Source organism: Cydia amplana, chromosome 5 (assembly GCF_948474715.1).
Source record: "Cydia amplana chromosome 5, ilCydAmpl1.1, whole genome shotgun sequence".
Lineage (NCBI taxonomy): Eukaryota > Metazoa > Arthropoda > Insecta > Lepidoptera > Tortricidae > Cydia > Cydia amplana.
In genome coordinates this window covers 20,169,601-20,197,382 of record NC_086073.1, presented here as the reverse complement: position 1 = coordinate 20,197,382, position 27,782 = coordinate 20,169,601, and the positions used below count along the sequence as shown (strand labels likewise).

The 27,782-nt window shown below is 41.2% G+C and overlaps 2 protein-coding genes across 3 annotated transcripts in view; one reads left to right on the top strand and one right to left on the bottom strand.

Moving 5' to 3' along the window:
* The window catches only part of LOC134648334 (mediator of DNA damage checkpoint protein 1-like), a 139,761-nt gene extending 126,443 nt beyond the window's left edge, over positions 1-13,318 (top strand). The window contains exon 4 of the mRNA XM_063502843.1: positions 13,304-13,318. The gene's annotated coding sequence lies outside the window, so the exon portion shown is untranslated. The remainder of the gene's footprint in view (positions 1-13,303) is intronic.
* On the bottom strand, positions 56-27,368 carry LOC134648332 (thioredoxin domain-containing protein 3 homolog). Of its 2 annotated transcripts, XM_063502841.1 has the most exons (11): positions 27,318-27,368; positions 9,640-9,726; positions 8,989-9,092; positions 8,261-8,332; positions 4,566-4,715; positions 3,442-3,640; positions 2,882-3,052; positions 1,993-2,150; positions 1,547-1,761; positions 911-1,136; positions 56-249 (listed from the first exon to the last, which is right to left on the bottom strand). In XM_063502841.1, exons 1-11 carry the CDS (start codon positions 27,328-27,330, stop codon positions 61-63), a joined length of 1,584 nt encoding a protein of 527 aa, XP_063358911.1. In that variant the 5' UTR covers positions 27,331-27,368; the 3' UTR covers positions 56-60. The 2 variants fall into 2 exon arrangements, with proteins under 2 accessions (XP_063358911.1, XP_063358909.1); XM_063502839.1 differs by lacking the exon at positions 27,318-27,368 and having other exon boundaries at positions 9,640-9,788.
* Between the last annotated feature and the right edge of the window lie 414 nt (positions 27,369-27,782).

The window sequence follows — 27,782 nt, the reverse complement described above, 5'->3', positions numbered from 1 at the left end:
CATTGGCATTCGCCTGAATTGGCCGTATAATATGTCTAGGCCCGTGAGAAATTAATAAGTCTATTCAGCCATCGGCGGTGGCGACGTAGCTTTATCTACTGCCGCCTCGTCCTCGTCGGCCTCGTCTTGGTCGGGCTCATCTTCAGCGGCCTCTGCAGCCTCGGCCTCGGTGGAGGCCTCGCCTTCTGTAGACGGAGCGGTCGAGAGGTCGGGGTCCACGGCCTCTTCCTTATTCTCGCCTTGACGCTTCTGTAACAAGTATAATGGCAACTTAAAAGGTTTGGAATTACTGAATACCTTATTACCTTAATCTGTGTTTAAACTGTACTGTAGACAGTAGTCAAGGGTTATTAAAACACATTGGTAACTTTCAATGATAGGTATGTACACTCGTATAGTTGACTTTACGTACAGAAGCGCCCTCTCGCAACAAAATTTATTTCATCGAATTTAATCTGTTGCGGGACATACTAACATTGAATAATTTTACGGTTTAGACTCACTTGTTTTAAGTCGCTTGCGCGACATGTTTCGGAGAGCCTAGGTCTCCTTTCTCAAGCACTAACAGTGCGAGCAGCGTTCACTACGGCCGTGTATCGCGTACTGCGGCACGCCGCGAGTGACAAAACAAGTGAGTCTAAACCGTAAAATTATTCAAAATTTATTTCATGTTGGTCTCGTTAAGTCTCGTATTAGAAAATATGATATGACTTATGACCTTACAATACCCCGGCGAGAAGAACTTCGCGCTGTTCAGTGCGCCTTCCACAGCGTCCACAGGGCTGAGTGCCGTCAGTTCAGCAAGGTCGGGTGTAATAAGGGCGGCGGGGTCCGCTAGCTCAGGCTCCGCGACACCTGTGGCTACTTGAAGGACTTCGGTCTCGCAGCTAAGTAAACCCCGTCATAATACCTTCTTCTTCTTCTTAGTCTTCGGCTTCGGCTTCTCCTCTGGTTCGCAGTACCCGGGCGGGAAGAACCTCGGGCACTCCAGGGCGCCTTCCACCGCGTCCACACTGACGTGTATGGGGCCGAGGGCGAGCAGCTCAGCAGGAGGGCCGGGTGGGAAGAGGTCGGCGGGGTCCGCTAGTTCAGGTTCTGCGAGGCCTACGGCTACTTGAAGGACTATGGTTTCGCAGCTGAAAATAAATGGATTTGATTTATATTTGTGAATGTTTATGTAAATGTTTGATAACGTTTGTAAGAACCGAAGTCCAACTATAAAGGTTGGTTAAGAGCTGCTCAACGTATCTTATCAAAGTTCTAAGTGTTTTTATTTATAAGTATAGGTCAAACTGATTACAGTTCTTATCTTATCTTATGGTATTCGGGGACCCTTGCGGATACACTTCGACCTATAGGGATCTTTTGTGCAATTACCCCCTAGGAAAAATCCGTCAACTTCTCAAGAGCTTTTCCCACCATCTCCATGTGCCGGATGATGGAGCTCATGGGTAGCGTTTTAAAGTCCTTTGGTTCCAGATATCCTGCTCCAAAGTCCCTCATTCTTTGTCTGGCTAGAGCGTGACAGCTGCTCAACGTAACTTACTAGTCCTTCTCCAGCCTGTTTTCATACTGGTCCGCAGTTTTACACAGCAGCCTCGGTTCCGCCACGTTGGGGTCAGCGAAGAAGCCGTGTTTCAAGACGCGGGCAGCGCACTTGGCCGCGGCGGCCAGCACGGCGCGCCGCTGCCACGCGCCGAACATCATGGCCACGTGCGGGGCTTCGGGAGGGGGTAGCGGCTCCACTAGGGCGCCTACCATCTGAGGGAAAAATAAGGTAACGTCAATCTGGGGAAAAACGCTTATAAGGGTAAGAGCGTCTATAAGCTCTTTCATCTTTCGTTTGTACACATACTCCACTCACTTCTATGAGTGGAGTAAGGTCGATAGAGCAGGAGTCAAGCTCTTAAGACTCTCTTCTCTCAAGGCTGGAACCTATACCCCTGAAATTCCGTCCAGACGAAGCTCATCACACACCAGCTTCAAACCTACCTTAGGAAACAGCAGTTCCAGCACTGCGGCCCGCTGTTGCCTGTCCGCTGGCACGTATATCCCCGGCACTCCGTCCAGACGTAGCTCGTCACACACCAGTTTCTTCGGGCGATCTTCTTCCTCCAAACCGTCGCCGTATAACACTCGGCGGCAGATCTCTGAAATTACAATTTTACGTGAAGAAGGCGTTGCCATACATTGTCACTACTAACAGTGCCAAGTTGATGCAAACTTAGCATTGATTGGAGTTGATTCATTTGGTCATCGGGTTGTTTCACAGACGGAACCAGTGATTATCGCTCTGTAAGCAATGCTACTGTAGCAGATACATCAATTCAAATATCAGCAGCCCACCCTTTTCAAGCTAATATACCATCGCCGACACTGTTAACTGACAGTTCGTAAACCTTGTTACATGAGGCATACGGTCCACCGATGCGATGGACAGTTAAGAGTGTTGCTGTTTGTACCTATTTTCAACTCTTTACAGTTTATTAAGCCTATTTATTATTGCCTCTCATCATCATAGGCATCTTTTCATGCCACTTGTTCCGATCCCGATCTAATCTCATCCAGATCGGCACTGAGCATAAGCTGACCTTTTTTTTATTGGAAAATCGTTATGGATACCTCCACACCGCAGGGACAGCGCGGAGGTTATGTCGGACTTTCACCGACTAAAAACCTCCCAGTTGTCCTCCTCAGCGCTTTTCGGACGGCTCTGGGATCTCCAATGAACGCGCCAGTGCCGTTTTAGCGTTATGCCCCTTTATGGGTCCGACCGTCTCCGACCCCGAGGACTCCTTTTAGTCGCCTTTTACGACAGGAGATGCCGTAACCGTATTCTTACGCCCGGGCTACAGGGTACAGGGCGCGAGCATGGACTGACCTATAATATCCCCTTCTTTATCGGGTTGTTTCTTCAAGAGCAAAGCTAGTGAGGGTCGCTCCGTGAGCGCGGCCACTGCTGCTGGCTCGCCCATCTCTGGTGCTTCCACCGCCAGCCGACGTGCTTCTATCTTGCCGAGGAGGAGGGGACATTTGTCGGCGACTAGGACTCCTGAAACATGTGGTGAATGTCAGACTTGCTGATGTTGCTTGTATGAGAGTGAAAAAGAAAATGAATACCTAATCATTGCTGCTATCTTCTCTCGGAAATATCAGAGAGTACAAGGAAAGCGACGCAAAACGGTACTTTATAATCGTACTTAGTGTATGATTCTTCTCAAGGGGTTCTATTGCATAACGCATTTTTCTGAAATGTTCGTTCGGCGCACGATTATTTAATTAGCCGTAGTAAATAGTAGACATTTCGCAAACAGACACCTTCCCTAGAGGTATTTATACCTCTGCGCATGCGGCAGTAGCAATTAGAAACATACCTACATTACCTAGCAAAATGCTGTTCCCTATCCTAAGCAATAGACTTAGTTTCTATTTGAGACATACCAAAAGGCTCCAAAGCATCAGACACCTTCCTCAAATGCTTCTGCGCATGAGGCAGCAACAACCCAGCACACACGTCTGCGAAATGCTGGTCGACGCGACGCGCACGCGTTTCGCGGCGTTCTTCGCGCTCCGCTGCCGCCGCGGCGCGCTCGCGTTCGCGTCGTTCGGCGATTAGCTTTTCTTGAGCTAGTGCCACCTCCTATAATTAATAAAGCAGTTCAGTAATGCCACGCACACAAGTGTAATATCTTGAAATAAAACGCAGATTACGCAATTAATTAAACCTGTCAATTAATGCTGTATTCTTTGTGTTTTTATCTTACTATCCAGACGCCATCTTGGGCGAGGCGAGACAGACCACCGTAAATGCTGGTATACAGATACACGAGTAGGTATATCACAACAAGGATGCCTACTGTTATGAAAACCTATTGTACCATAGAGATGTAGGTACACGCACAGAAACACCGTGATGATGAATTCTTCCCTTTGCGTCGATATATATTCGGGATCGTGACTGAATGTGCTGCAGCAGCAGCAGTGGCCTAAGGTAAATAACTAAAAATCTTAGATCGACAAACGGCGAACAAAAGAAAATCTTATAACTTATAGGGATGAAAGAGATGCTACGATAAGTCACGTGACTTTTTCCATACATTATTTAAGTTTCGATTGTCTTTTTCTACCAATGATTGTCATCTTGGCAAGACCCCCAGGTCAATTTAACTCACTAAGTTCTGCGCACAATACCTAATATTATTACCTCTGTGTGTAATTCGCCTATCTCTAAATTGAGACCGAGACCTGGGGCCCGTTTCTCAAAAACTTGTAACCTATGTACAGTCAGAAGTTGCTAAGCGGGCTAGGTGTTCAAAATGATCTTGACGCGACTTTATTGTTAAGAGAATATAAGAGCGCGTCAAGGTAATTTTAAACACCTCGCCCGCTTAGCGACTTCTGCTGCTGACGACCGGATGTCACTTTTTGACAGCTTTTGTTAAACAGGGACTTCTACTTGTATTACAAGTTACAAGCTTTTGAGAAACGGGCCCCTGTACCTTGTGAGTCGGAAGACTGTCGACCAAAGATCATATCAGGGTCTGAACCTGGTTTGAACTGCGTACCTGTTCTTCAGGAGTCAGCTCGTGAGGGGCCCGCTGAGGCCTCTCCCGTTCCCCTTTCTTGGCTAACTCCTCATTTTTCAGCTCCTGTTCGATGGTCCGAGCGATACGGGGAGCGTCGGCGCCGAAGATTATGTTCACCAGCTGGCCCGCCTGAGAGGAATGTTTAAGGTACAATAGTTATATTACAGACAGATATGATCAGTTAATCACTCACTTAGTCGAATGTTTTGCGCCGAAGCAGGGATGACACTCGTTAAGCTTCTTAGTATCAAACAAGATTCTATGCAGGGGGGTCCGTTATCTCTGCAGCTTACTGTACATATACCTACTGGTCTTCCGCCATCCAGGGCAGGTGTTTTAACGTTGTAGGTACCTACGGCCTATAGAATACGCATTACGTTTAATATCTAAAATCTACTCTTAAGTTAAGCTAATTCTTTGAATAAATGTCATATACTAAGAAAAAATTCTAATGTCATAATGTCATATACTAAGAAGAAGCTAATTCTGTTAACAATTTCATTTTATGTGCAAAAAAGATATTCAATTGCAATTAGTAGTTTCTGAGCGCAGTGTGGTACCTCTATATCGAGTGCACTGGACGTTGCATACAACTCAACTGAGGAGAGGATCAAGGAGATTAAACCTTGTTGCTAAATGAATGTAAAATTACCACCAAAATTTATATTTTCCCACCAACTGGGGAAGTGCAACTGTTTAAACTTCTGTGACATTGAAATTCAGTAAGATCTGACAACGGTTTGCGTTTTTCAACTTTACGTAAGAACCTCCATAGATTTTAGATACCATGCATGCAAACAACTTTAAAATATTCGGCCTTTGTACGTAACCTTATAAATATAAACATTTTATTAAAGTATCTTGTCCTTCACGGACTTATTTTACACGAGTCGCTTTCAGTACCTACCATAGGTGCCTAAGTACCTACCGAACAAATGAAGGAAATTTATAGGTCTCATGAATTAACGATTTGACCCCATGTATAGGGTTGCCATAATTACCTAGTCGGTACTGATAAGGGACAGGGGAGGGGTATTCTAGAGCAGGGGTCTCCAAAGTTTTTTACCTGAGGGCCATATTGCGCCTCAGAAACTTTCGCGCGGGGGGGGGAATATGGTTGCTACTGTTTGGAGCTGGGGTTTGGAGAGCCCTGTTCTAGAGCGCTAGCAGGGTCAACAAAATACGGGACAAAAACGGGACCAGTAAAATTACGGGACGTGATATTTAAATACGGTGACAGTCCTGTATATACGGGACGTATGGCAACCATCAGGGACAAAAACTATTTGAATAAAAGTTATGATCATATGTCTTTCATCATCATTCATTACAGTCTATTTATTAAAAGCTGTAGGTATTATAAAATCCTTCGGTTTATATACCGAATCCTTATCCACGTAAAATATGCCTATTATCCTAAACGTTTGTGCTTGCTGAACCGCGTTAAACTCACTTTTGTGTATCTTTTTAACAAGCTTTTATTAGGTCGACCGTATGTAACTAACTATGTAATGGAATCTAAGGTAACTAATTTCACCTTCTTCCAAGGATCGTAGCGTCATGAAAATTGGCAGCTGTATGTAGTTCTGATGACAATATAATAATATAGTACTGTCGAACTGATCTGATGATGGAGACAGGAGGTGGCCATAGGATCTCTGTGATGAAACAACGCAACCTAATTGTGTTAGGGGTTTTTAGAATTGTCTCAATGAGTATTAGTTGTCTGTCGTAAGAAAAGTAATACAGTCAGCGATAAAAGCTTGTACCAAAAATTAATTGTTTGCTAAAGACTTTTTTATTTTCAACAAGGAGGTAACTTAGTTACGAATATAGGTCGAATGCCTGTCCCCTGTATCGATACAAGGTAGACAAGTAGGTACTATCGTAAGTTTGGTCGATACCGCCACATGACACGTATCTGAGCTTATTGCCACTTATGTATAGAGCTGGCTGCCTAGGTAAGGAATGTAAGAATGTGTTTCTAGAATGGGCCGACGACGAGGGATTTTCCTTCCGTACATACAATTTTTTTACATTAATATGAATGAACGAAAACGTTTATTTGGTGTTTCTAAAAATGTGAATTCATATTCATAGCTCGTAATGTATTAAAATCTAGCGAAACGTAAAATTGAAATTCAGAATTTTAGAAATCATACAAAAACTCCAACGCCTAAAAATAAAAACGTAACCACTACCACTGACACTAAGGTACCTAACAATACATGCTTATCTTATTCTCTTCTGTAACTAAGTATACAAACAAGTTCTTAGTGTCTCAATAAGGCTTGTTTTATTGCCTTAATATCAGTATAGTATGTCTACTAATAAAAGCTTACTTAAAAGTTAAACCTAAGGTAATGTTCTAAGTTCTAACTCGTAAAACAAGGCCGAAATTATCATATAATTTCGCCGAAAAGCAACAAAACTTTCCTTTTGAAACGACTCCGATGCTTCTTGGAAAGCAAGTTATAATTGTTATAAAAGTAGGTAGGTATAGTAATTTTGAGTTGATTGACGGCTTTTATGATTGCTAATAGCTTCACCGAGGAGCTTTAGATGCTCGTGGTTCTAACCGATTTGACAATAAAGCACTCAATAAAGGAAATTAAATGTTTTTCGAGTGTGTTTTGTTTTTATTGTAAGGCACGCCCAAAGGAATTGAGGTATGCGACGAAATAACCGATTAGATGACCGACGCTTTGTGATTACGCTTTTTAGGGTTCCGTAGCCAAATGGCAAAAAACGGAACCCTTATAGATTCGTCATGTCTGTCTGTCCGTGTATGTCACAGCCACTTTTATCCGAAACTATAAGAACTATACTGTTGAAACTTGGTAAGTAGATGTATTCTGTTAACCGCATTAAGATTTTCACACAAAAATAGAAAAAAAAAACCAATAATTTTTGGGGGTTCCCCATACTTACACTGAAACTCAAAAAAATTTTTTTCATCAAACCCATACGTGTGGGATATCTACCTATGGATAGGTCTTCAAAAATGATATTGAGGTTTAAACTGAATAGTTTGCGCGAGAGACACTTCCAAAGTGGTAAAATGTGTCCCCCCCCCCTGTAACTTCTAAAATAAGAGAATGATAAAACTAAAAAAAATATGTGATGTACATTTCCATGCAAAATTCCACCGAAAATTGGTTTGAACGAGATCTAGTAAGTAGTTTTTAGGGTTCCGTACCCAAAGGGTAAAAACGGGACCCTATTACTAAGACTCCGCTGTCCGTCCGTCCGTCCGTCTGTCACCAGGCTGTATCTCACGAACCGTGATAGCTAGACAGTTGAAATTTTCACAGATGATGTATTTCTGTTGCCGCTATAACAACAAATACTAAAAACAGAATAAAATAAAGATTTAAGTGGGGCTCCCATACAACAAACGTGATTTTTGACCGAAGTTAAGCAACGTCGGGCGGGGTCAGTACTTGGATGGGTGACCGTTTTTTTGCTTGTTTTGCTCTATTTTTTGTTGATGGTGCGGAACCCTCCGTGCGCGAGTCCGACTCGCACTTGGCCGGTTTTTTATTTTTTAATACGTCATAAATCTCCTAAAAATACGGAACCCTTCATGGGCGAGTCCGACTCGCACTTGGCCGCTTTTTTATTGGTACTTTAATTTAAATTAATGTGATAGTGGTAAAATAATAAATACTTACGGCTATGAACATCCAGGTTGGCTCGCTGCGGTTTCGAAAACGTTTCAAGCACTCGATGGTGTCCGCCTTCGCCTGATGCAAGTTACAAGATAGAATGGAATCTATTTAATAATAGCTATTATAGGGAATTAATTTTTAAGCTATGCGAACTCATTTTCAATAAAAGGTTTGGACACTGGCCTCATTTATAAGAAAATTAAAGAAAATAATTTAATTTTAGGGCGGTTCGCCCTCTACAAATTGTTAAAGTGTATATAGTTAGCAAGTTCCATAGAATGACACTTTATGCTCTTAAATGGGTGGCACACAATGTTCCTCAGGAATCCCGAAGGGTCTATGACAGTCAGATTTACATACAACCATAAATTCACATTATTGATGACTGTATTACCAACAGGGGGTATGCACGGTTCGTCCCCGTGACCCAATTTTTCACGCTATCTGTGATTTTTCATGTTTATTTAAAGAAATCCTGGGGATGGTAAATTTTAGTGACGGTGGTGGTAGAATTTTAAGAACTACAAAATATACTTGAAAAGGCCCTTGAAACTTTTACAAAGTTTCAGACTATACCTTATTTAGGTCCTATTTTTGGGACACAAATAAAAGTTTAAGAGCTACGTTGTCACACAAAATCTCAGACTGACACAGACATAGCGGTCAAACTGAATAACCCCCCTCTTTTTACGGCAGGGGTCAGTATCCTAATGGACTAATGGTGTACTTACGACCGCTAGATGCAGGTTGTCACCTCCTATTTCCACCTTGATCTTCTTTAGGTTGCCCACCATGCCGATGCAAGGGCCGCACCACTCCGAATATACGTCAACCACTGGTGGAAATTTGGATCAAATTTATATCAGACAGAGGCAGATAAAGAGAAATTAACTCTTTGTTTCTGAAGGTTAGGATATTTTAAGCTTATTAATTGTTATTGTTAATACCTATATTCTACTCTTAAGTGGGTCAAAATTATTTTCGTTGTCTTGTTTTTTGTCCTCAAAAAATGTGACAGAGTGGATGTTTTTGTATGGGGTAAAATCTAGTTTTTAATTTTTCTCAAGAGCTTTTCAACTTGAGCTAGAAAGACATGCAATAGCACTCAACTTTATTTATTTATTTGATGAAGGACAATAATAGAAGCGTGTCAAGAGTGGTCAGGGTCAGAGACAAGACAATGAAAAGAATTTTGATCCAGGTATCACAGGTCAGGACACACTTATTTATATTTATATATAAAGATAAATTTCACTGTCAATATTTCTAGTATAAGGTTAAAACTTTGACGGGCTAAAATAAAAAAATAAAAATAAAAACTTGTAGGGTTCCGCTAGTCCTAAAGTTTGGCGCGTAAAAACTTTTTTTTTACAAAAGCTCACCTAATAATCCATCTCGTTGCAGGAATTTGGCCCACTCTTCATCCGTGTTGAGCTCAGCCTGCAGCTGCACCTGAGCTGCCTTCTTGCCTGCACCGGCCGCGGCCGCGGCGTTCGCGTTCAGTAGCGCCGACGTTAGGGACATTGTGCGGTGCAGCGTGGAGTGAGGTTTGAAGCGGTGTGACGGAGTGAGTGGTGAGTGGTGTAAGGTACAAGCAGATAGCGTTTGGGGACGGGTGCTGCCTGCACCGGCCGCGGCGGTCGCGTTTAGTAGCGCCGACGTTGGACACATTTTGTGGTGAAGCGTGGAGTGAGGTTTGAAGCGGTGTGAAGGAGCGAGTGGTGTAAGGTACAAGCAGATAGCGTTTGGGGAAGGGCGTTGCTGCATCGGTCGCGGCCACGGCGTGGGCGTTTAGTAGCGCTGACGTTGGACACATTTTGTGGTGAAGCGTGGAGTGAGGTTTGAAGCGGTGTGAAGGAGCGAGTGGTGTAAGGTACAAGCAGATAGCGTTTGGGGAAGGGCGTTGCTGCACCGGCCGCGGCCACGGCGTGGGCGTTTAGTAGCGCTGACGTTAGGGACATTGTGCGGTGAAGCGTGGAGTGAGGTTTGAAGCGGTGTGAAGGAGTGAGTGGTGTAAGGTACAAGCAGATAGCGTTTGTTGAAGGGTGTTGTCTGCGCTGGTCGCGCCGTTCAGGTTTGGTTGTAAGAGGACGTTGGTGTAAGTGTAAGGTACAAGTAGGAAGCATTTAAAGCACTATTGAAGAAAGCGAATAATGACATGGTGGCGTGCGAGTATAAGCAAAACGTTTGTGGAAAACGGGAGCGCCTAACGCAAATAATGACAGCATTAAAACTTAGTTTTGAGACACTGTTAAGCCTGCGATCCGAGTGGCTTAAAGGAGTGAAGCAAGTCTGCGTTGGTGTACGGTACAAGCCAAAAGCCTTAGTGTTAAGTAGGGTGGACATTAGGGTGGTCCACGTTTGTATGGGAAAAATTGAAACTCTACTTAGGGTTCGGGCCACCCCCTAATTTTGTTATAGGTATCGACAATACTATGTGTGCAAATTTTCAGAAACATATAGCTATGAAAACAGGGTGCTCATCGCATATGAAGTATCGCAACAATTGTCGAAAATTTAAAACCATTCGACAACTAGTAAAATGTTAACAAAAACAGTATTATCCTTTTTTTGTATAGTACTTTTTAATAAAAATCACTACAAAGTAAGCATTATACAAATATATAGTTCTAAGGTTACTTATAATTATTTTTAATTGCATTAATTAGTGACATTTTGTTTGGTTCCGTCGGTATACTCTTCCGGTTGTGTTCCACTATTTGTAAAATAATTTGTTTTTCCTCTTCATCGTTGGTAAGAAGTCTATTGAATTCTTCAAATAATTTCACACCCCTTTCAGCAGTATCATTTACGACCCGCAAGCCGTGTACTCTCTTTTTGCCTTCCACGTAGTCGCAATTATCGTGCCAAGTTTCTATTGGCAATTGCAGAAAGGATTCCTTAATGTCGAGCATGCACAGTGTAAGGTTCTTTTTGATGCAAAAGCTGCAAGGGTGGCTTCACTACTTAAAATAGAGGCGTTCCCTTTCACCATTCGAGGACCAGCTTCAATTTTCATCCCTTCCACTAATGCTTCTTTCTCGACAGACGGCACTTTGTCGGAAAATAAAGCAAGGCCTACTAGTTCGTCGGGCAAGTACCACAAATGCCTTTCCAAGACCGTTCTTGCAGCTCTAGCAATATCTAAATCGACAGATTCATAGGCTAAGATGTTTTTCCACAACTGTAGATCATTGCCTGCTGCTTCGGATGCTGAAGGAGCTTCAACCCATGCTGCAGCATAAATCAGCGCACCGAATTTGGTAAACCGTAAAACGGCCTTTTCTTCTCTTTTAGTCAGCTTAAGCACTTTCTGGTCTCTGAACAAATAAATCTTGTAGGTATAAAGCAACTTCGCCATCCAACGTGCATGATGTATCGGCCCAGGGGATCGCCAATGTATTTCATCGGGTACTTTATTAAGGACGACCATGGTGAGTTCAATAAGCTCGAAGTAATCGTCTCTAACAGGTCTTTCGGCGGCTAACGATTTCACTAGAACATTATTGGTATTTTGAGCAAATTTTTCTAGATCAGGTTCTGCATCAAGCCCTTTGTAACCAGTTCGGTAATAAACAAGTTTTCTCGGTCCGTTTGTGATTGAGATGATCTAGACTTGTTTTTATTCAAAAGGAGCCATTTCTTATGAATTAATTCCAATTTTTCAACGCAGTGTTTTCGATTTTTAGTCGGAATTGCAGCCCGTGCCCAGACCTCCATCAATTCTTGCAAAACTAAATGAACTGATCGTCTTACGTTTTTTTCATCTTTTAAGTACTTGTGAAAACGTTGGAGTACTTGTCGTAGGGTCGGAAGCTGAATCAGCTTAGTGATGGGTTCCAATTCTCGAAAACCAATTAAAAAAATGTCGTTACTATGTCGGGAAGAAGAAGCCATTTTCAAACAATTTCTGTACTCTAGAACTCTGTTTCACTACACATTTACAGTATAGAAGTAATATGAACACCTGTAAAAGCACTTTAGGTAAGTTTTATACGTTAAGAATGACCTCTAACACGTTTCCCGTAACTGTAACAATTGAACTCGCAAGAGGGTATTTCAACAAAAAAATTGAAAACTGACACTTCGTGAGCACCCTCTTAGAGTAGACTTAGGAAGCTGATTTTTCGCATCAGTAATACTATAGCCATATGTAATAAAATGAAGGCATGGCCCATTAAAAAATATCAAAATGAATTTTTTGGACCACCCTAGTGGACATCAGACACAATTAATTGGCGGTGGGGCGCATAATGCGAAATTTAAAGTGAGTGAAGCACGTGCAGTGATTACAGCTAGTTGCACCAACCACATTTGACAGACTGATCAACATCCGCAGTGAACTATGAATTTTCCCATACAACAACATTTAACGAACGTTTAACAGTGACATAGTGTTTGGTGTAAGCGTATTCGTCCTACTCCTACCTGCGCCGGCCGCGACATTAGCGTTCGCTATTCTAAGTGCTTTCGTAAGCGACATCACGTTGCCAATGCAGAAGAAAGACTGAGTCTTGAAGTAGTCCTGTTGTTTCTATGTATGTATTTATGTAGAACTCAAAAATCCAACATACATTCTACACATATACATGCGCTCTTAAGATGAAAGCTTTAGAATTCAAATTGCCTTAGCTGATCTTTACGTGCAAAGTGACAGCATGTCAAGAGACCTTACAGGAAACGGGCTATGAGTTGTAGAGCTTTAGCACCGGATGTTGCACATGAAAATGTTATGGGACTGGCGCAATTTCTGCACTGAAGCGTTTATAGTAGGTAGGCGCTAGCGATTTTTAACAAGCTTTTATTAGGTCGACCTGTATCCTGTATGTAACTATGTAATGGAATCTAAGGTAGCTAATTTAACCATCTTCCAAGGATCATGAAAATTGGCAGCTGTATGTAGTTCTGATGACAATACAATGGTCTGATGATGGAGACAGGAGGTGGCCATAGAAACTCTGTGATGAAACAACGCAACCTAATTGTGTTAGGGGTTTTTAGAATTGTCTAGATGAGTATTAGTTGTCTGTCGTAAGAAAAGTACAGTCAGCGATAAAAAAAGCTTGTACCAAAAATGAAAGCGGGTGGTGACGATGAATTACTATACACACACATATTATAATAAAGTCATATAATACAAATATGTATTGACTAGTAGTAAATATTTGGACTACATGCTTAATTATTTACTTAATTTATGCACATTAAATGATTAATTTATTATTTTTAATCATACTTAAAAGTATTTGCTCGGTGTAAATTGGGTAACATTCTGTGTCTTATTTTGTTTATTTATTCATCTTAATTACACTATTGAGATTGAGATTGAGATATTTATTTATAAAATCATAAATAATTTTACACGTCACAAAGCTATATACATAATTATCAATTTTTCACTAGATTAAATAATATCATTTTTGGACATCGGCAGTTCTCAACATAAATTCACTTATAGTGTAACAAGCCAAACCAATTAACATTTTCTTAAGTCTACTTACAAATATTGCCTCACTAGCTGAGTTAATGACCTCTTTCGGAAGTGTGTTATAAATTTTTACACCCATGACACCGAGTGATTTCCGCACCTTGGCCAGTCGGCAGCGCGGGACTAGCAGAAGGTGCTCGCCGCGCGTGTTGCGGCCGTGGTTCTGCCCACGAGTTGTATATAGCCCCAGATTAGACCTTACATATTTGCAGGCTGTTAGTATGTAAACACATGGTAGCGTAAGTATTTTGTGTTCTATGAATAATGACTTAGCTGGATAATCATAGGGTTTCTTTGAGATTATCCTTAGGGCACGTTTTTGTAATCTAAATAGTCTATCACATTCAGCTGCAGTAGCCCATAGTTCTACACCTTGAGTTAAAATTGAGTGGAAGTACCCATAGTATGCTATTCTGAGGTTTTGAGGCGTTAGGGATGGCGCGAGTCTGCGAAGGGCGAAGCACGCTGACGCTAGCCTGTCAGAGACCACATCTATATGGGGGGTCCAGGTTAGTCCCGAGTCTATAGTAAAACCCAGATATTTTGCTTGCTCAACCTGGGGGAGTTTTACATTGTTTACGACTATATCTAGTGGACATATACCAGTTTTACGAAGTTGAAAATGCATAATATTTGTTTTATCAATATTAAGTAGCATGCCGTTTGACGAGAACCACTTGGCAATGTTATTAATTACTTTATTCGTTTTTATTTTTAGGTTGTCAAAATTATCTGCGTTAACTATTATGCACGTGTCATCTGCGAACATAATATATTCAGGCTCAGGGCACGCCGTCATAATATCGTTAACTAGTATCAAAAAAAGGTTATTGCCCATCATCGATCCTTGCGGTACCGCACAAGCCCCTACGGGTTCGAGGTTTGACTTCACGCCAAGAACAACGGTGCTTTGCTGTCGATTGCTGAGAAAAGAGGCAATCGTGTTGAGAAAGTTGCCCTCGAAGCCGTAGCGTGCCAATTTCGAGAGTAGCAATGAGTGGTCGATCATCTCAAAGGCGCGCGAAAGGTCGCAGAATATCGCTGCGACCTGCCGCCCGCCCTCGAGATGCACCATCACTCGCGCGACCACATCGCGCGCCGCATCAGTCGTCGAACGACCTGTCTGGTAGGCATACTGCTGGCTATTCAAAAGATTATTTGATATAATATGATGCATCATCCGCGTACTTAATAGGCGCTCAAAGACCTTGGATATTGTAGGTATAAGGGATATCGGCCTATAGAATTTAGGTATATGCATTTCACCCTTTCCCTTATAGATAGGCTGAACTTTAACTAACTTTAACGTGTCGGGGTACATCCCCGCGTTAACACATTTATTAAATATAAAAAGCAGTAAGGATATGACATTCGGCGGGAGAAGATCAATGACATAGGTCGTCATATCATGGATGTCCTTAGATTGTTTACGTTTAACGACCTTACATGTTTTCACCATTTCCTCAAGAGTGAATGGTTTAAATACGAAAGCAGATGGTACCTGTGGCAGATATCTGTCGAGATATGCGAGTGCATCATCTATGCACGGGCGCGAGTCATTGTTCGTGTGAGTGTAGTAGTGGTTAAGCTGGGCGGCGGCGGCCGCGGCGCGCGCAGCCTCGCAGTCGCCCGGCGCACGGCTCACGAGCACGTCCAGGGGTCCGCTCCTGCTGCTACTGCGCCGGCATGTCTCTGACGAGATGACGCTCCACATAGCCCGACAGACATTACCACCTGCGCTACACACTATTTTGCTATTTATAAATTCTACACGGTCATTACGTAATGTAGCCCAATACGCTGTTTCCAATTTTAATAGGCTCGAATGTAACTCGATGTCATTAGGTTGTTTAGATAACTTAACTTTGGTTGCACGCAATTTATGGCGTAGTTTACGTAAGAGGTCATTCACCCATGTGTTTACAATCTTTTTAATAGGTTGTTTTCGCTTAGGAAAGTGAATATCATAATAGTGTTTAAGAATATTAATTACTGATGTAGTTATTTTATTGGGGCATTGATTTTTTAATAAAACGCAATCCCAGTCATATAACTCGAGGCTCTGAATGAAATTGTATTTGTTTTGACTTGAAAATGTTTGTTTAGTTATGTACTTAATCGGAGAAACAGAATGATTAATATTTATAATGATATTTACACTTAAGTGATCAGACAGGTACATTTCTTTACAATATACATCACAAATCATGCTCTTGTGTATGTTTGTATATGCATGGTCGATACAAGTTTCTGATGATGCAGTTATTCTAGTAGGTACGGTTACAAGCTGTCTAAAATTATGCTGTTTAATTGTATTCAGGAGACTTCGGATGTTAGAACATTTAGTTAAGAGATCAATATTAATGTCTCCTACTAGTACAACATTGTTATTCTGTATACTTTCTAGGTTTAATAATTCGTCTAACTGTGTAAGATATAAAGGTACATCACCATTGGGCGGCCGGTAGATACACACAATGATAAGGTCCAGTCCAATGCACTCAATGGCACAGGCTTCGAAGTGGGCCTCGATGGATAGCTCGGAGATCTCCCTGCGTTCCATTGTTATTATATCAGACTTCGTGTAGATACAGGCTCCACCACCTTTCTTTGTCTGTCTCGAGTACTGGGCGCGGAGGTTGTAGTTTAGGATGTTGATCGTAGAAAGCTGGGTTTGTTGCAGCCAATGCTCCGTGAAACACAGCACGTCGAAGGGGTCTTGAATTTGAAGTTCACATTCTAGTCTATATGTTTTGTTTTCGAGTCTATTTATGTTGAGATGTAGGATATTTAATTTACCTTGGGTCTTCTTGGGCGAGATCTTATTTAATTTATTCGGAATGGTTTCGTCGTGGGCGTAGAAAGGGTTGCCATTCAGAAACACTCACGTTTACGGGCCAAGCTGAGGCCGACAGGAAATTGTCGAATACTGCTGCTGGTATTCCAATTTTAAACGAATTGTATGTGTCATGTTTTGATTTAATTTGATCAACGGTGTACCGTGGGTCGGCTTGGATGGTTTTTAGGTGTGATATAATGTCTTCTGGCGTAGTATTTTTCTCGAAGAAGCATCCATGGAGATATTTTAACACTTCCACACCCTTAATTGTTCCCTTTATTGTGTTGGGCTTGAGGGTGCGGCGGCGCTGTTTGTGCTGCACTGTCTTCCACTCGTTTTCGCATATTTCATTGTTTTCGTCAAGGTTCTGGGCGTGTTGGCCATCGTCGGTGTCCTTTTTTGCTGTTTCATCGTTTGGTAGTCGCTTGTTTATCGTGCTAATTGACTGAGGTGGATTTCTTTGGTCTTGGATCGTTGCCTCGTCGTTGTGTTTGTCGGTTTGTGATTTAAAATCAGTGGTGGCGTTCTGGTTGCGCGAGAGCACTTGTTTATTTGGTCGGGTAATACGGCGCTGTTGGCTGTGCGCAGTGATCTTCTCTCTCGTGCGCACCGCTGTGATTCGCTTTGGGCGCACTGGTGCCTGCGCGAGAACGGGACGGCTAGTGGGAGTTGATGCGCAGCTTGATACGGCGGGTGTTGTGGATACACTGTTATCGATCAGGGATGTTGCGGATGCAGATTTTTTGACATCCGCGGATGCGGATGCGGATGCGGATTTTTAAAGGCTCACATCCGCGGATGCGGATGCGGATGCGGATGTCAAGATTAGGTACATAGAAAACGTCAAATATTACATTTTTAGTATTTTTTTATTAAAAAAACCAAACGTTTAGTATTTGAGCAAGAATATAGGTGCGTTATATTTAATAAACAGTAACTTCGCCGACTTCTCTGGATCTAGACGATTTCGTTATAGGTAATGACGAAATGTAATGACGAAATTACCTAGCACTTACGCCGCCGCTAAGACGTTCCTGTACCGACTTGTTCAACATCCGCATCCGCATAAGCTCCGCATCGATTTTATGCGGATGCGGATGCGGATGCGGATGTTGAAAATAATGCGGATGTTCCGCGGTTGCGGATGCGGATGCGGATGTTCGCAACATCCCTGTTATCGATTAACCCGGCCAAATTTTCTGCGTTGCTTGATTTGTTACTGGAAATAACGGATTTCAATTCTCGTATTTCACTGGATATTTCATCGAATTTTTTAACTAAACGATTTATTTCACTTTTCAACGGTTCTATAGCTTCTATTATAGCGTTTTTCACACTTTCACTGTCCAATTTAGACATGTTGATTTATTAATTTCACAATTTAGCTTGAGCACGATAGTGACACGTTCAGTGTGCGAGCGACATTAAAGGGCTATCTACCTGTCTAAACTAATAATATAATATTATAAATTCAACTGTAAATTTTAGAAGTTTATATATGATCAAACGAGCTTTGCAAGTGAAGTTCGATCAATATTATACCTTCTGGGCAGACTCGCTCCATCGTAGGCCACGTCTTGCCCCGGCTAGTCTGTGGCCATGAGTAAGCCCATTTTTAATAAAAAAAAAAAAAAAAATAATGACTCGCTTCATTGGAAGATATAATTAGTTTACATTATGCCTGTGTGGATGATTATTTCCATAAAAACATTTTCGATATTATTTGTTAACAGTTTTGCCTATTTTTACACGACTGCCCAAACAAAAAGAGTGTATTGTTTTTGCATGCTCTGATCTTATATCTTGTACCATCCGTCAACCCTAGAAATACTACAGATGGTCGCATGTGTATTGTGTAGAAACTTTGAAAACGACACGCCAGCACCAACTTACCTCTTCAAGCGGAGAAATTAGGAACTACCGAAATTTCATACAAAGTTTCATAGTAACCGTAGACAGTGGCGCTACCACTGGCTGATCAAATAACTTTGCAATGGTACGACAATTTTATGATGGCGTTATGGCTGGATTTTTCGCGATGCATTAAACCTTTTGTTGTGGTAATAAATAAGATATAAGTATATTGGTTATATCTATTTATATTGCCAAGAAAGATTTTAAAGTTTTTCTGGTATTTTGCCTGTCTGTGAGTAATAATCGTAATAAATTTATAGTGGATAGTGGGTACTTCTCATTCCCTATTACATTACATAAAATAGTAACTACATAGGTTTGTATCACATTATAGGTATGTATGTATTGGCAAGTAATAAAACCTAATAGGTAGTATAAAAGCACGGAAAATAATTATCTTGAGTAATGATGACTTTCATTTTTATAAGAAAGAATTAAGCTTATTATAAGCACTGTTCAGTTGAGTAATTATATCAACGTCAGCGTTTATGATTCGATGTTTGTAACGCCCTCTATTTTATCACGAAGGAAGCTTTACTTTACTACTCGCCACTAGATGTCGCAAACAAAGTAGTGCAGGCTATTCGACGCTAGGTGGCGTTTTAATTAAAAATACATTTCACGTTATATAATTTCATAAATGATATAATTATGTATATTATAATTCCGAATAAGATAAATAAAGTCTAAGAAAAAACCGGCCAAGTGCGAGTCGGACTCGCGCACGGAGGGTTCCGCACCATCAACAAAAAAGCAAGCAAAAAAAAACGGTCACCCATCCAAGGACTGACCCCGCCCGACGTTGCTTAACTTCGGTCAAAAATCACGTTTGTTGTATGGGAGCCCCACTTAAATCTTTATTTTATTCTGTTTTTAGTATTTGTTGTTATAGCGGCAACAGAAATACATCATCTGTGAAAATTTCAACTGTCTAGCTATCACGGTTCGTGAGATACAGCCTGGTGACAGACGGACGGACGGACGGACGGACGGACAGCGGAGTCTTAGCAATAGGGTCCCGTTTTTACCCTTTGGGTACGGAACCCTAAAAAACGTGCCTCCGAAAATCAAGAAAAAATATGCTTGAAAAGATACCTTATGCGCCATATCTCGCATTACCTTATACTCGTATGTAGATGGCGACACTGTTTGATATTTAACTAATTTAACACATATCAGTGAAAGAACAAGGATCAATGTCAAAAGGCGTTCTAAATGTTTTAATCCTGTGTCGAAAGATGACAGTAAGTAAATTTACTGTGACTACTTTTGCTTTGACAATACGCCTAAGTAGTGGCCTAAGTTCTCTTTGATATCATGATTGTCCGTTATTTATAAGCAGTGATCGTTAATTTTCCAGCAATTTTGGTGCAGCGTAGTAAAAATAAAGGATTTTCTTAATTTTTTTCTAGGGAGAGGATTGGTTAAGGTTAATATTACTGTTATGAATGCGAATTATCTATTTCACCTAGAGTAGGGCATACAGATGCTTTTAACTAACAATGCTGCACCAAAATTGCTGGAAAATTAACGATCACTGGTTATAAGACTCTTAACTATAGAGGGCGGTGACAGACAAATAGTATATAGTATGTATTCCGTTTAGGTTAATAACTACGGTACTTACGGAATAAATATTTATTTTACCTATACAGGTAACCGTCTTCGACTAGAAATAAAGATTTTCACTAAGATAGCACCAAATTAAGCTATTTCATTCTTTCCGCAAATTATATTTTCGCATGTCTTCCGCGACCAAAAAGCAACATAACTTTGCCGTCAAAAACCTCAACTTATACACTAATTTTACCAAAAATGTAAAAATAGAAGCATTTAAGGTTCAGAGAGCGAAGTTTATTAAAAACGTACCGCTTTTTAGATCACAATACGTTTGCTGAAAATTTTATTAGCAATCTTGAAAATTTTCTCTAGTATTCGAATTCTGATATTTTGACTTTCGCTCGATAGAAAAAAAACAACGGGTTGCACTCCGGGAGTGCCGACAGAAGTGAAAACTCAATGACTAGTCCAAAATGTCTGCAGCACTATGTATAATTGACCCATCCTCCTTTCGATTGAAAAACTTTAGTTCCGAAATTGCTGGCCAGTGAGCTTAAATTTGTAGCGTTAATTCGAATAGAAATTGTAAAGTTACCTTGCAGACCTCGCATCTAAATATCATGTAATGATATTTTGAGTTTTATTCACCAGTACTAGAGTTCACTTTTATTAGCGATTTCATCAAGATGTAGCTTTATTGAATTATATTTGAGTGATATAAAGTTAGAATGTAACTGTGAGATCCTCGTATTTCAGCTCGTACAATATTAGAACCTTTTTCATGTAATGTCAATAAGTTTTTCTTTATTGATTTAAATGCCATCTAAATGAGTGGCCATCTAAACCTTACGGTCACGTGATCGCCTTACGCTGTCTCGAGTTTATCATTTTTTCCCCACCTCAAAAAGTGCCCAGCGCCGCTAAAGAAGTTTTCACTTCAAAAATCACGGGTGTAAAACGCATTTTAATGATTTATGCACGAAAGATAAAAATATGAAAATCGCTTCTAAAAATGCGCATTTTTATTTTTGAGGGATATCGTCGATTTTTTTTGTTAAGTATCTAATAAGTACTTACAACAAATTAAAATTCAAAAACATGATTTATTCCATATCACAAATCCATCTCGCCCACGCTTATGCTCAGAGAGGAGAGACTAAGACTTAATTTTGACGACCGGTCTGGCCTAGTGGGTAGTGACCCTGCCTGTGAAGCCGCGGTCCTGGGTTCGAATCCCAGTAAGGGCATTTATTTGTGCGATGAGCACAGATATTTGTTCCTGAGTCATGGTTGGTTTCTATGTATTTAAGTATTTGTATATTATATATATCGTTTTCTGAGTACCCACAACACAAGCCTAGAGCTTACCGTGGGGCTTAGTCAATTTGTGTAAAATGTCCTCTAATATTTATTTTATTTTATTTTATTTTAATTCTCTTTGGTGAGAGTAAGACAAGAACACGGAACTACGGGGCCTTAAAGCTAACAGGAAAGAAATGTTGGCACGTACGCTCTTGTTAGGAATGTCGTAAAATGGTAACATGTCATAACTTGGTGAATTAATGTATCTACTAAGTAGACCTGCCTGCCTGCGATGAACTAAAACGTGCGCTGAAGGGGTATTGATGTGATTTTATTTTTATTATCTACGTCGGTATTTGGTTTCCCTTATTATAATGTTACTGAGTAAATATTGTTTTGGATTTTGGATGCTTCGGCGTTACCATGAAGTTCGCGATACAACAATGATAATATCGTGAACATGACAAATAGTTATTTAGGATACAAGTGCGGAAAAGAGGAAATTCGAAACGAGTGGCGATAAATTCGCACGAGTCGCGAATTACCTATTCGCACGTGTATCGTACAACGTTTTACAGTACATATGGCACTTTAATAAACTTTAGACATACGCACGGAAAGTGCTATTTCCCGCACTAGTTCGGGAGAGTAGCATATGTACTGTAAACTAAATATTACAACCAGAATATGCCGCATTGTCATTGCGCCTTTACTTAGCATTTTCCATTTCCAAGGAAATTTTTACAATAAGTCCGACTCACGCTTGACTGTACATTTTTAATAGGTTTTCCTGACATCTATAGGTAAAGAACCATTTTGTGTATCATTTTAGACCCAGTAGTTTCGGAGATAAAGAGGGGGGGGGGCGGATGGTCGAACAGACAGACAGACAGAGAAACAGACGCACGAGGGATCCTATAAGGGTTCCGTGTTTTCCTTTTAAGGTACGGAACCCTAAAAACCATGTTGAGGGCTACGGTGTAGCGCTACGAGCTTAGATTAAAAGTATATATAATATTATGTTTCCTACGAATACCATACTTTAGTTTGCTTTACATTGCTACTGACATATCCAGCTTGACAGACAATAAAACAAAAGTTCGAGAACCCATGGTAGAAACAGACAAACGTTTGTTCCGTCTGACCGATTAGCAAATGAAAAGGGAATTCCGTTAGTCGCACGCAATACTTCCTCGTTGGTTTACTTAGGGGGGAGGGGGAAGCAGCCTAATACGGTCTTATATTACTGGTATACGGGACTGCTCTACGTATATGTACCTACTGCTATTTTTAGAACAGGCGATTCAGCTCTACTAAGTAGCTTACGTTTTTTTTACGTAAAACGGAAACGTACGAACGTGCCTTGCTAATTCAGTCTCGGAGTCTCGGTACAAAAAGAACTAAGGTTGACTGAAGTAGCATGAAAAATACGATCCTTTCCGAGAAAATACGATGGAAAACAATACCTTAACTTTGATTGTACCTATTGTCCACAGAAGTAACTTTTTTCTAAAATGTGTTTGACCCATAACTCTGTCCGATTTTCTACAACCGTTTAACGAAGTTCTCACATTAATCCGTGTAATAATAATAAGCTGCGACCAAGTAAGGCCCGCTGGAGTTGATTAAAAAATGGTTCAGCCCCGTGCTTAGATATTTATGTTTCCCCGTCAGCACACGTTTTATAATCTGGACATCCGGATATTCCATAATTAAGCCTGCATCCGGATCCGGTTTTTACCTACGGGTTTTGCCGGGTTCTGTAAATTTTTCATGATTCGTTGTTTTTGAATTTCTGTAGTTTTGAAGGTTCAAGAGAGTGATGCCAGGAAATTTAAAGGGGACTAAGAGTATTTGAGCCAGCTCGTAAAGGCTTTCTTTATACTTCAAAAACAAAAGATAAAGAGGCAAAATAAATAAAATGCAAATTTTGAGTTGTTTCTCATGTTTGCTGGTGGAATTCAATTTTAAGTGATGATTATCACCACTACCTACAAAGTCGCTTCCCGCTGTCTCTCTGTCCCTGTGTGTTCTTAGATCTTTAAAAACACTCAACGGATTTTGATGCGGTTGTTTTAAACAGATAGAGTGATTCAAGAGGAAGGTACCTGACACTCTTACAGCTCTGCAATCGAAACATCCGACTCCATCTAGTCCTCTCTCTTTCCCAGCGGAGCCAGATATGAACTGTCAAACCCTGTCAGTTAAAGTGGACGATGTGACTTGGGCTATAAACTCCTTCCACAGTGGATCAGCAGCAGGCTTGGATGGCATCCGGCCAGACCTGTTGAAGGAGCTGACATCTGGCTCGGCCGGAGACAGTGGTGTACGTCTGATGGAGTCCTTAACCAAACTTTGTAATTTTTTACTTAGCGGAAAGTTACATGCCGAGGTTTGTCCTTATTTGTATGGGGCAACTCTTTGCGCGTTAAAGAAGAAGGAGGGAGGGGTACGTCCAATAGCAGTAGGGAGTACTTTTCGCCGACTCGTCGCTAAACTTGGGTGCCGCGCGGTAAGAGAGCAGATGGCTTCCTACCTCCAGCCAGTTCAGGTAGGTTTCGGGACACCTTTGGGTTGCGAAGCGGCGATACATGCAGTGTCAGAAAATGCAGGTAGTGTGATAGTCAAACTGGACTTAAAAAACGCCTTCAACTCGGTTGAAAGGGACGCCTTATTAAACGAGGTAAGGGAGAATATTACAATTCTCTACCCCTTCCTCTATCAGGCCTATCACCTTCTTTCCAACCTCTTCTATGGTTCCAGTCGCATTACGTCTCAAGTGGGTGCTCAACAAGGAGATCCGTTGGGCCCCCTCACGTTTAGCCTCTCAATACAAAAAGCAATCGCTGAACTTAAGTCCCCACTCAGTATCTGGTACCTCGATGATGGGACCATTGGAGGTAAACCAGAAGAGGTAAAGCGAGACTTGCTTATTTTGCTTTTGCGCCTTAATGATTTGGGTTTAGAAGTTAATGCGTCCAAATGTGAGTTTTTCGCTTGCGGGTTGGAGTCATCTTCTTTCCTTCCCTCCTTCTCATCGATATTGCCTGGGCTTACGGAACTTAACTCCAACTCTTTCACCTTACTCGGAGCCCCTATATTTCCATCTGCAGTTCCTGAGGCTCTACTATCGCGCAAAGAGCTCCTCCTGCTTGCCGGCGAACGCCTCAAGGATATTAATCCGCATGTAGCTTTGGTTCTTTTACAAAAATGTTTCGCCGTGCCTAAAGTAACCTATCTTATGCGTACGGCCCCGGTTTGGTTATTTCCCGACGACATCGGTTGCTTCGATGCCACTATAAAGTTAACAATTGAGTCCATCGTAAATATCTCGATGAACGAAAACCAGTGGACACAAGCAGCTCTTCCAGTCCGTCACGGTGGCCTTGGTGTGCGTCGTATTCAAGATGTGAGTCTACCGGCCTTTTTGGCGTCGGCCCATGGGGTGGCAGACCTCGTTGCTCGTATTTTACCTAAAAATGGCGACAGGGTGTGCATTCCCTTTGTGGCTGACGCCTTAAGGGATTGGTTGTGCATCAACCAGGGAGCGACTGTGCCAGAGAATCCCAAAATACAGCGTGCGTGGGACGACACCCGCTCTAAAGCCTCGATTGATAACCTTATTGAGAGTGCCGCGGGTGTAGACCATGCGAGGCTTCTGGCAGTATCACAACCAGAATCAGGGGCATGGCTCTACGCATTGCCTTCGCCCCAATTGGGTACCTTACTCGACGGCAACTCGTTGCGCGTGGCCGTTGCTCTCCGCCTGGGCTGCGATGTATGCCAACCACATTTATGCATCTGCGGTTCCATGGTGGGTGCTGACGGTCATCACGCACTGAGTTGTCGCCGATGTGCAGGTAGGCATCCGCGCCACCATGCCCTTAACGATACGATCCAGCGGGCCCTTAGATCAGCTGGTGTGCCATCGGTCTTAGTCGTACCGACGGTGCAATGGTCGTGGCAATGCTGCGAGCATCATGGGCACCTTTGCGCCGGGAACGTCTTGAAGCGTTGTCTTTTTTTTAAATTTATAATTTTAATTTGAATTTGTAATTTTAGATATAAATATTAAGTTTAGATAGTTTAAATAAATAATCTTTAGAGGAAGGTTTATGTAATTTGTTAACCCGTGCGAAGCCGGGGCGGGTCGCTAGTGAATGATAAAATATAATAACGTTAATTTGCTTTGTAAAGTTTTACAGTTAGTATTTTCCTCGCGATGGTGTTTTGAACATTTTGTGTTTTACATATTTCACATGGGAGCAAAGTTTGTCTACCCAACCTTGGAACCCTCGCAACAGCCAAGATTCCACTTTTCAAACCACTCGCTAACCCCGTGGTTCAATTTTGGAACCTTTCGCTTACTTCTTTCTTTCTTTATTTCTTCAGAATTCTTGTAAAACAAATGACTATTTCAAGGTAGATTTGGGCACCTAATATGTATATAGTAACGAACCCAGATTGTATGTTAATAGGTCACTTAACAGGTATACATTAACACTAATAATTCACGACCTTTAATCAACGTGTGCATATTAATGCACCCTAAAGACCCAACAGACCCTCTGACTGTACCTAAACCACCCTAAACTAAAGCTGGTACCTACGACGTTTGTGCCGTTGACAGTTAATTATGGACATTCGACCTTTTGGAGCTGAATCTTTAGGCTTTTCACTATCATTACATAGTTTAAAACAAAGTCGCTTCTCGCTGTCTGTCTGTCCCTATGTATGCTTAGATCTTTAAAACTACGCAACGGATTTTGATGCGGTTTTTTTAATAGATAGAGTGATTCAAGAGGAAGGTTTATGTATAATTTGTTAACCCGTGAGAAGCCGGGGCGGGTTGCTAGTAGTTTATAATTTAGCTGGGTTCAGAATTCCTTTTTCTTCGATAACGTGACGAGCGTTTTGTGTTATGTTTATTTTTGTATGGGATTTTGGGGCATTTTTCTCTGTCGCTCTAATTACGCCTTCATTGGAGTAAAAGAGAAAGATCCCCGCAATTTGCGAAATTCGGTTTTCGCGGTAGCCCCTCAGATCCACTCGGCCACCATTGCTGTTATATCATAAAGTTCATAAGTACGGCTACCACGGGTTGTCATTTGACGTTTACGCTAGCGAATGCGTGAACTCGATCGCAGTCCATCTCGCTCGCTCTGATGTATTGGTGCGATCGAGAGGGACTGCGACAGTCACTAGCGTAAATGTCAAATGCCAACTCGTGATAGCCGTACAGGTCATAAAGTTGCAATCTATAAATAGTATAAATCCATATCATGTTAACTAAGTCGTACGTCTGAAAGAAGACAAATGTACTCTTTTTATAAATGTGCTTGTTCAAACTACTGGAGGCCGATTCAGATTTATAAATTTTGTTATGATTTTAACTGGTGTTGATAAGGCCTTGATGATAGGTCACGCTGATTGGTGCATCGAAATGATGTGAAAGTCGTACGTGAGATATATGCGCCAATCTCAAAGACAATCGTCAAGGTCGTATCAAAACGTATCCCTTTGTTTGACATAATTATCGAAAGTCATAATGGGTATGATTGTTTTATTATCATTGTCATAATTCTGAAACCGTTAACTTTTCAGGATTTTCCTAAGATAGATCCTAAAGATAGGTTAGGTTAGGTGAGGTTTGTTTTATGGCAATCCTGAATAGTTACGCGTTTCTGAGAAAAACTAAATTATGACTAACGAAAAAACGGACAAACAGTACATTGTGACTTAAAACTTTATGGGAAACAATAGAGACCCGTATCAAAACCATACAAATTATTAAACAAGAATCGCTCTCGCTCGTGCTCGTTTTATAATTTAACAAAATAATGCCTGTGACTCCTGTGAGCTTAAAATCTAAAATCTTGGCAAATGATAGCGTGCTCAACACCAGTGTAATGCAGCAGGTAATGCAGTGTCGACTAATTGGTAGGGTAGATACTGACGGGACAGCCGCATCTTTCACGATTCCAGTCACTTTTCACTTAGACACAAGTATATCGCAGTCTTATATCACTTTTAAGGACTAATAAAATTAATCAACTTAAGAATTACATTGAATAATTTTACGGTTTAGACTCGCTATGTCGCGCGAGTGACTAAAAACAAGTGTGAGTCTAAACCGTACAATTATTCAATGTTAGTACCTATGTCTCATACACTTTATTTAGTAGGAATTACTTGGTAGCACTTTAAAAAGGCGGCGATGTAATGTCGTCTTTTCTTCTCAAATGTATCCTGTGTACACAGCTATTAAGACACTGTTCACTATGAGTTTTATTTATTATTTTTTTCCTGTATAATTGTCCAAAATAAGGTCAGAAACTGAAATTAATATACACTTTAATTAACAAACTATCACAAAAAATATTTCTTGGTTCATACACCGGGTTGTGCTTAATTTTTGGTTC

What these genes read in the sequence shown, in the direction of transcription:
- LOC134648332 (XM_063502839.1), bottom strand. Translation starts at nt 9,781, where the DNA reads ATGTCCCTAACGTCGGCGCTACTGAACGCGAACGCCGCGGCCGCGGCC. An exon ending in GCAACGAGATGGATTATTAG is followed by an intron (nt 9,093 to 9,639) that starts GTGAGCTTTTGT and finishes AATTTCCACCAG; the next exon opens with TGGTTGACGTATATTCGGAG. An exon ending in TGGAACTGCTGTTTCCTAAG is followed by an intron (nt 1,762 to 1,992) that starts GTAGGTTTGAAG and finishes TTTTTCCCTCAG; the next exon opens with ATGGTAGGCGCCCTAGTGGA.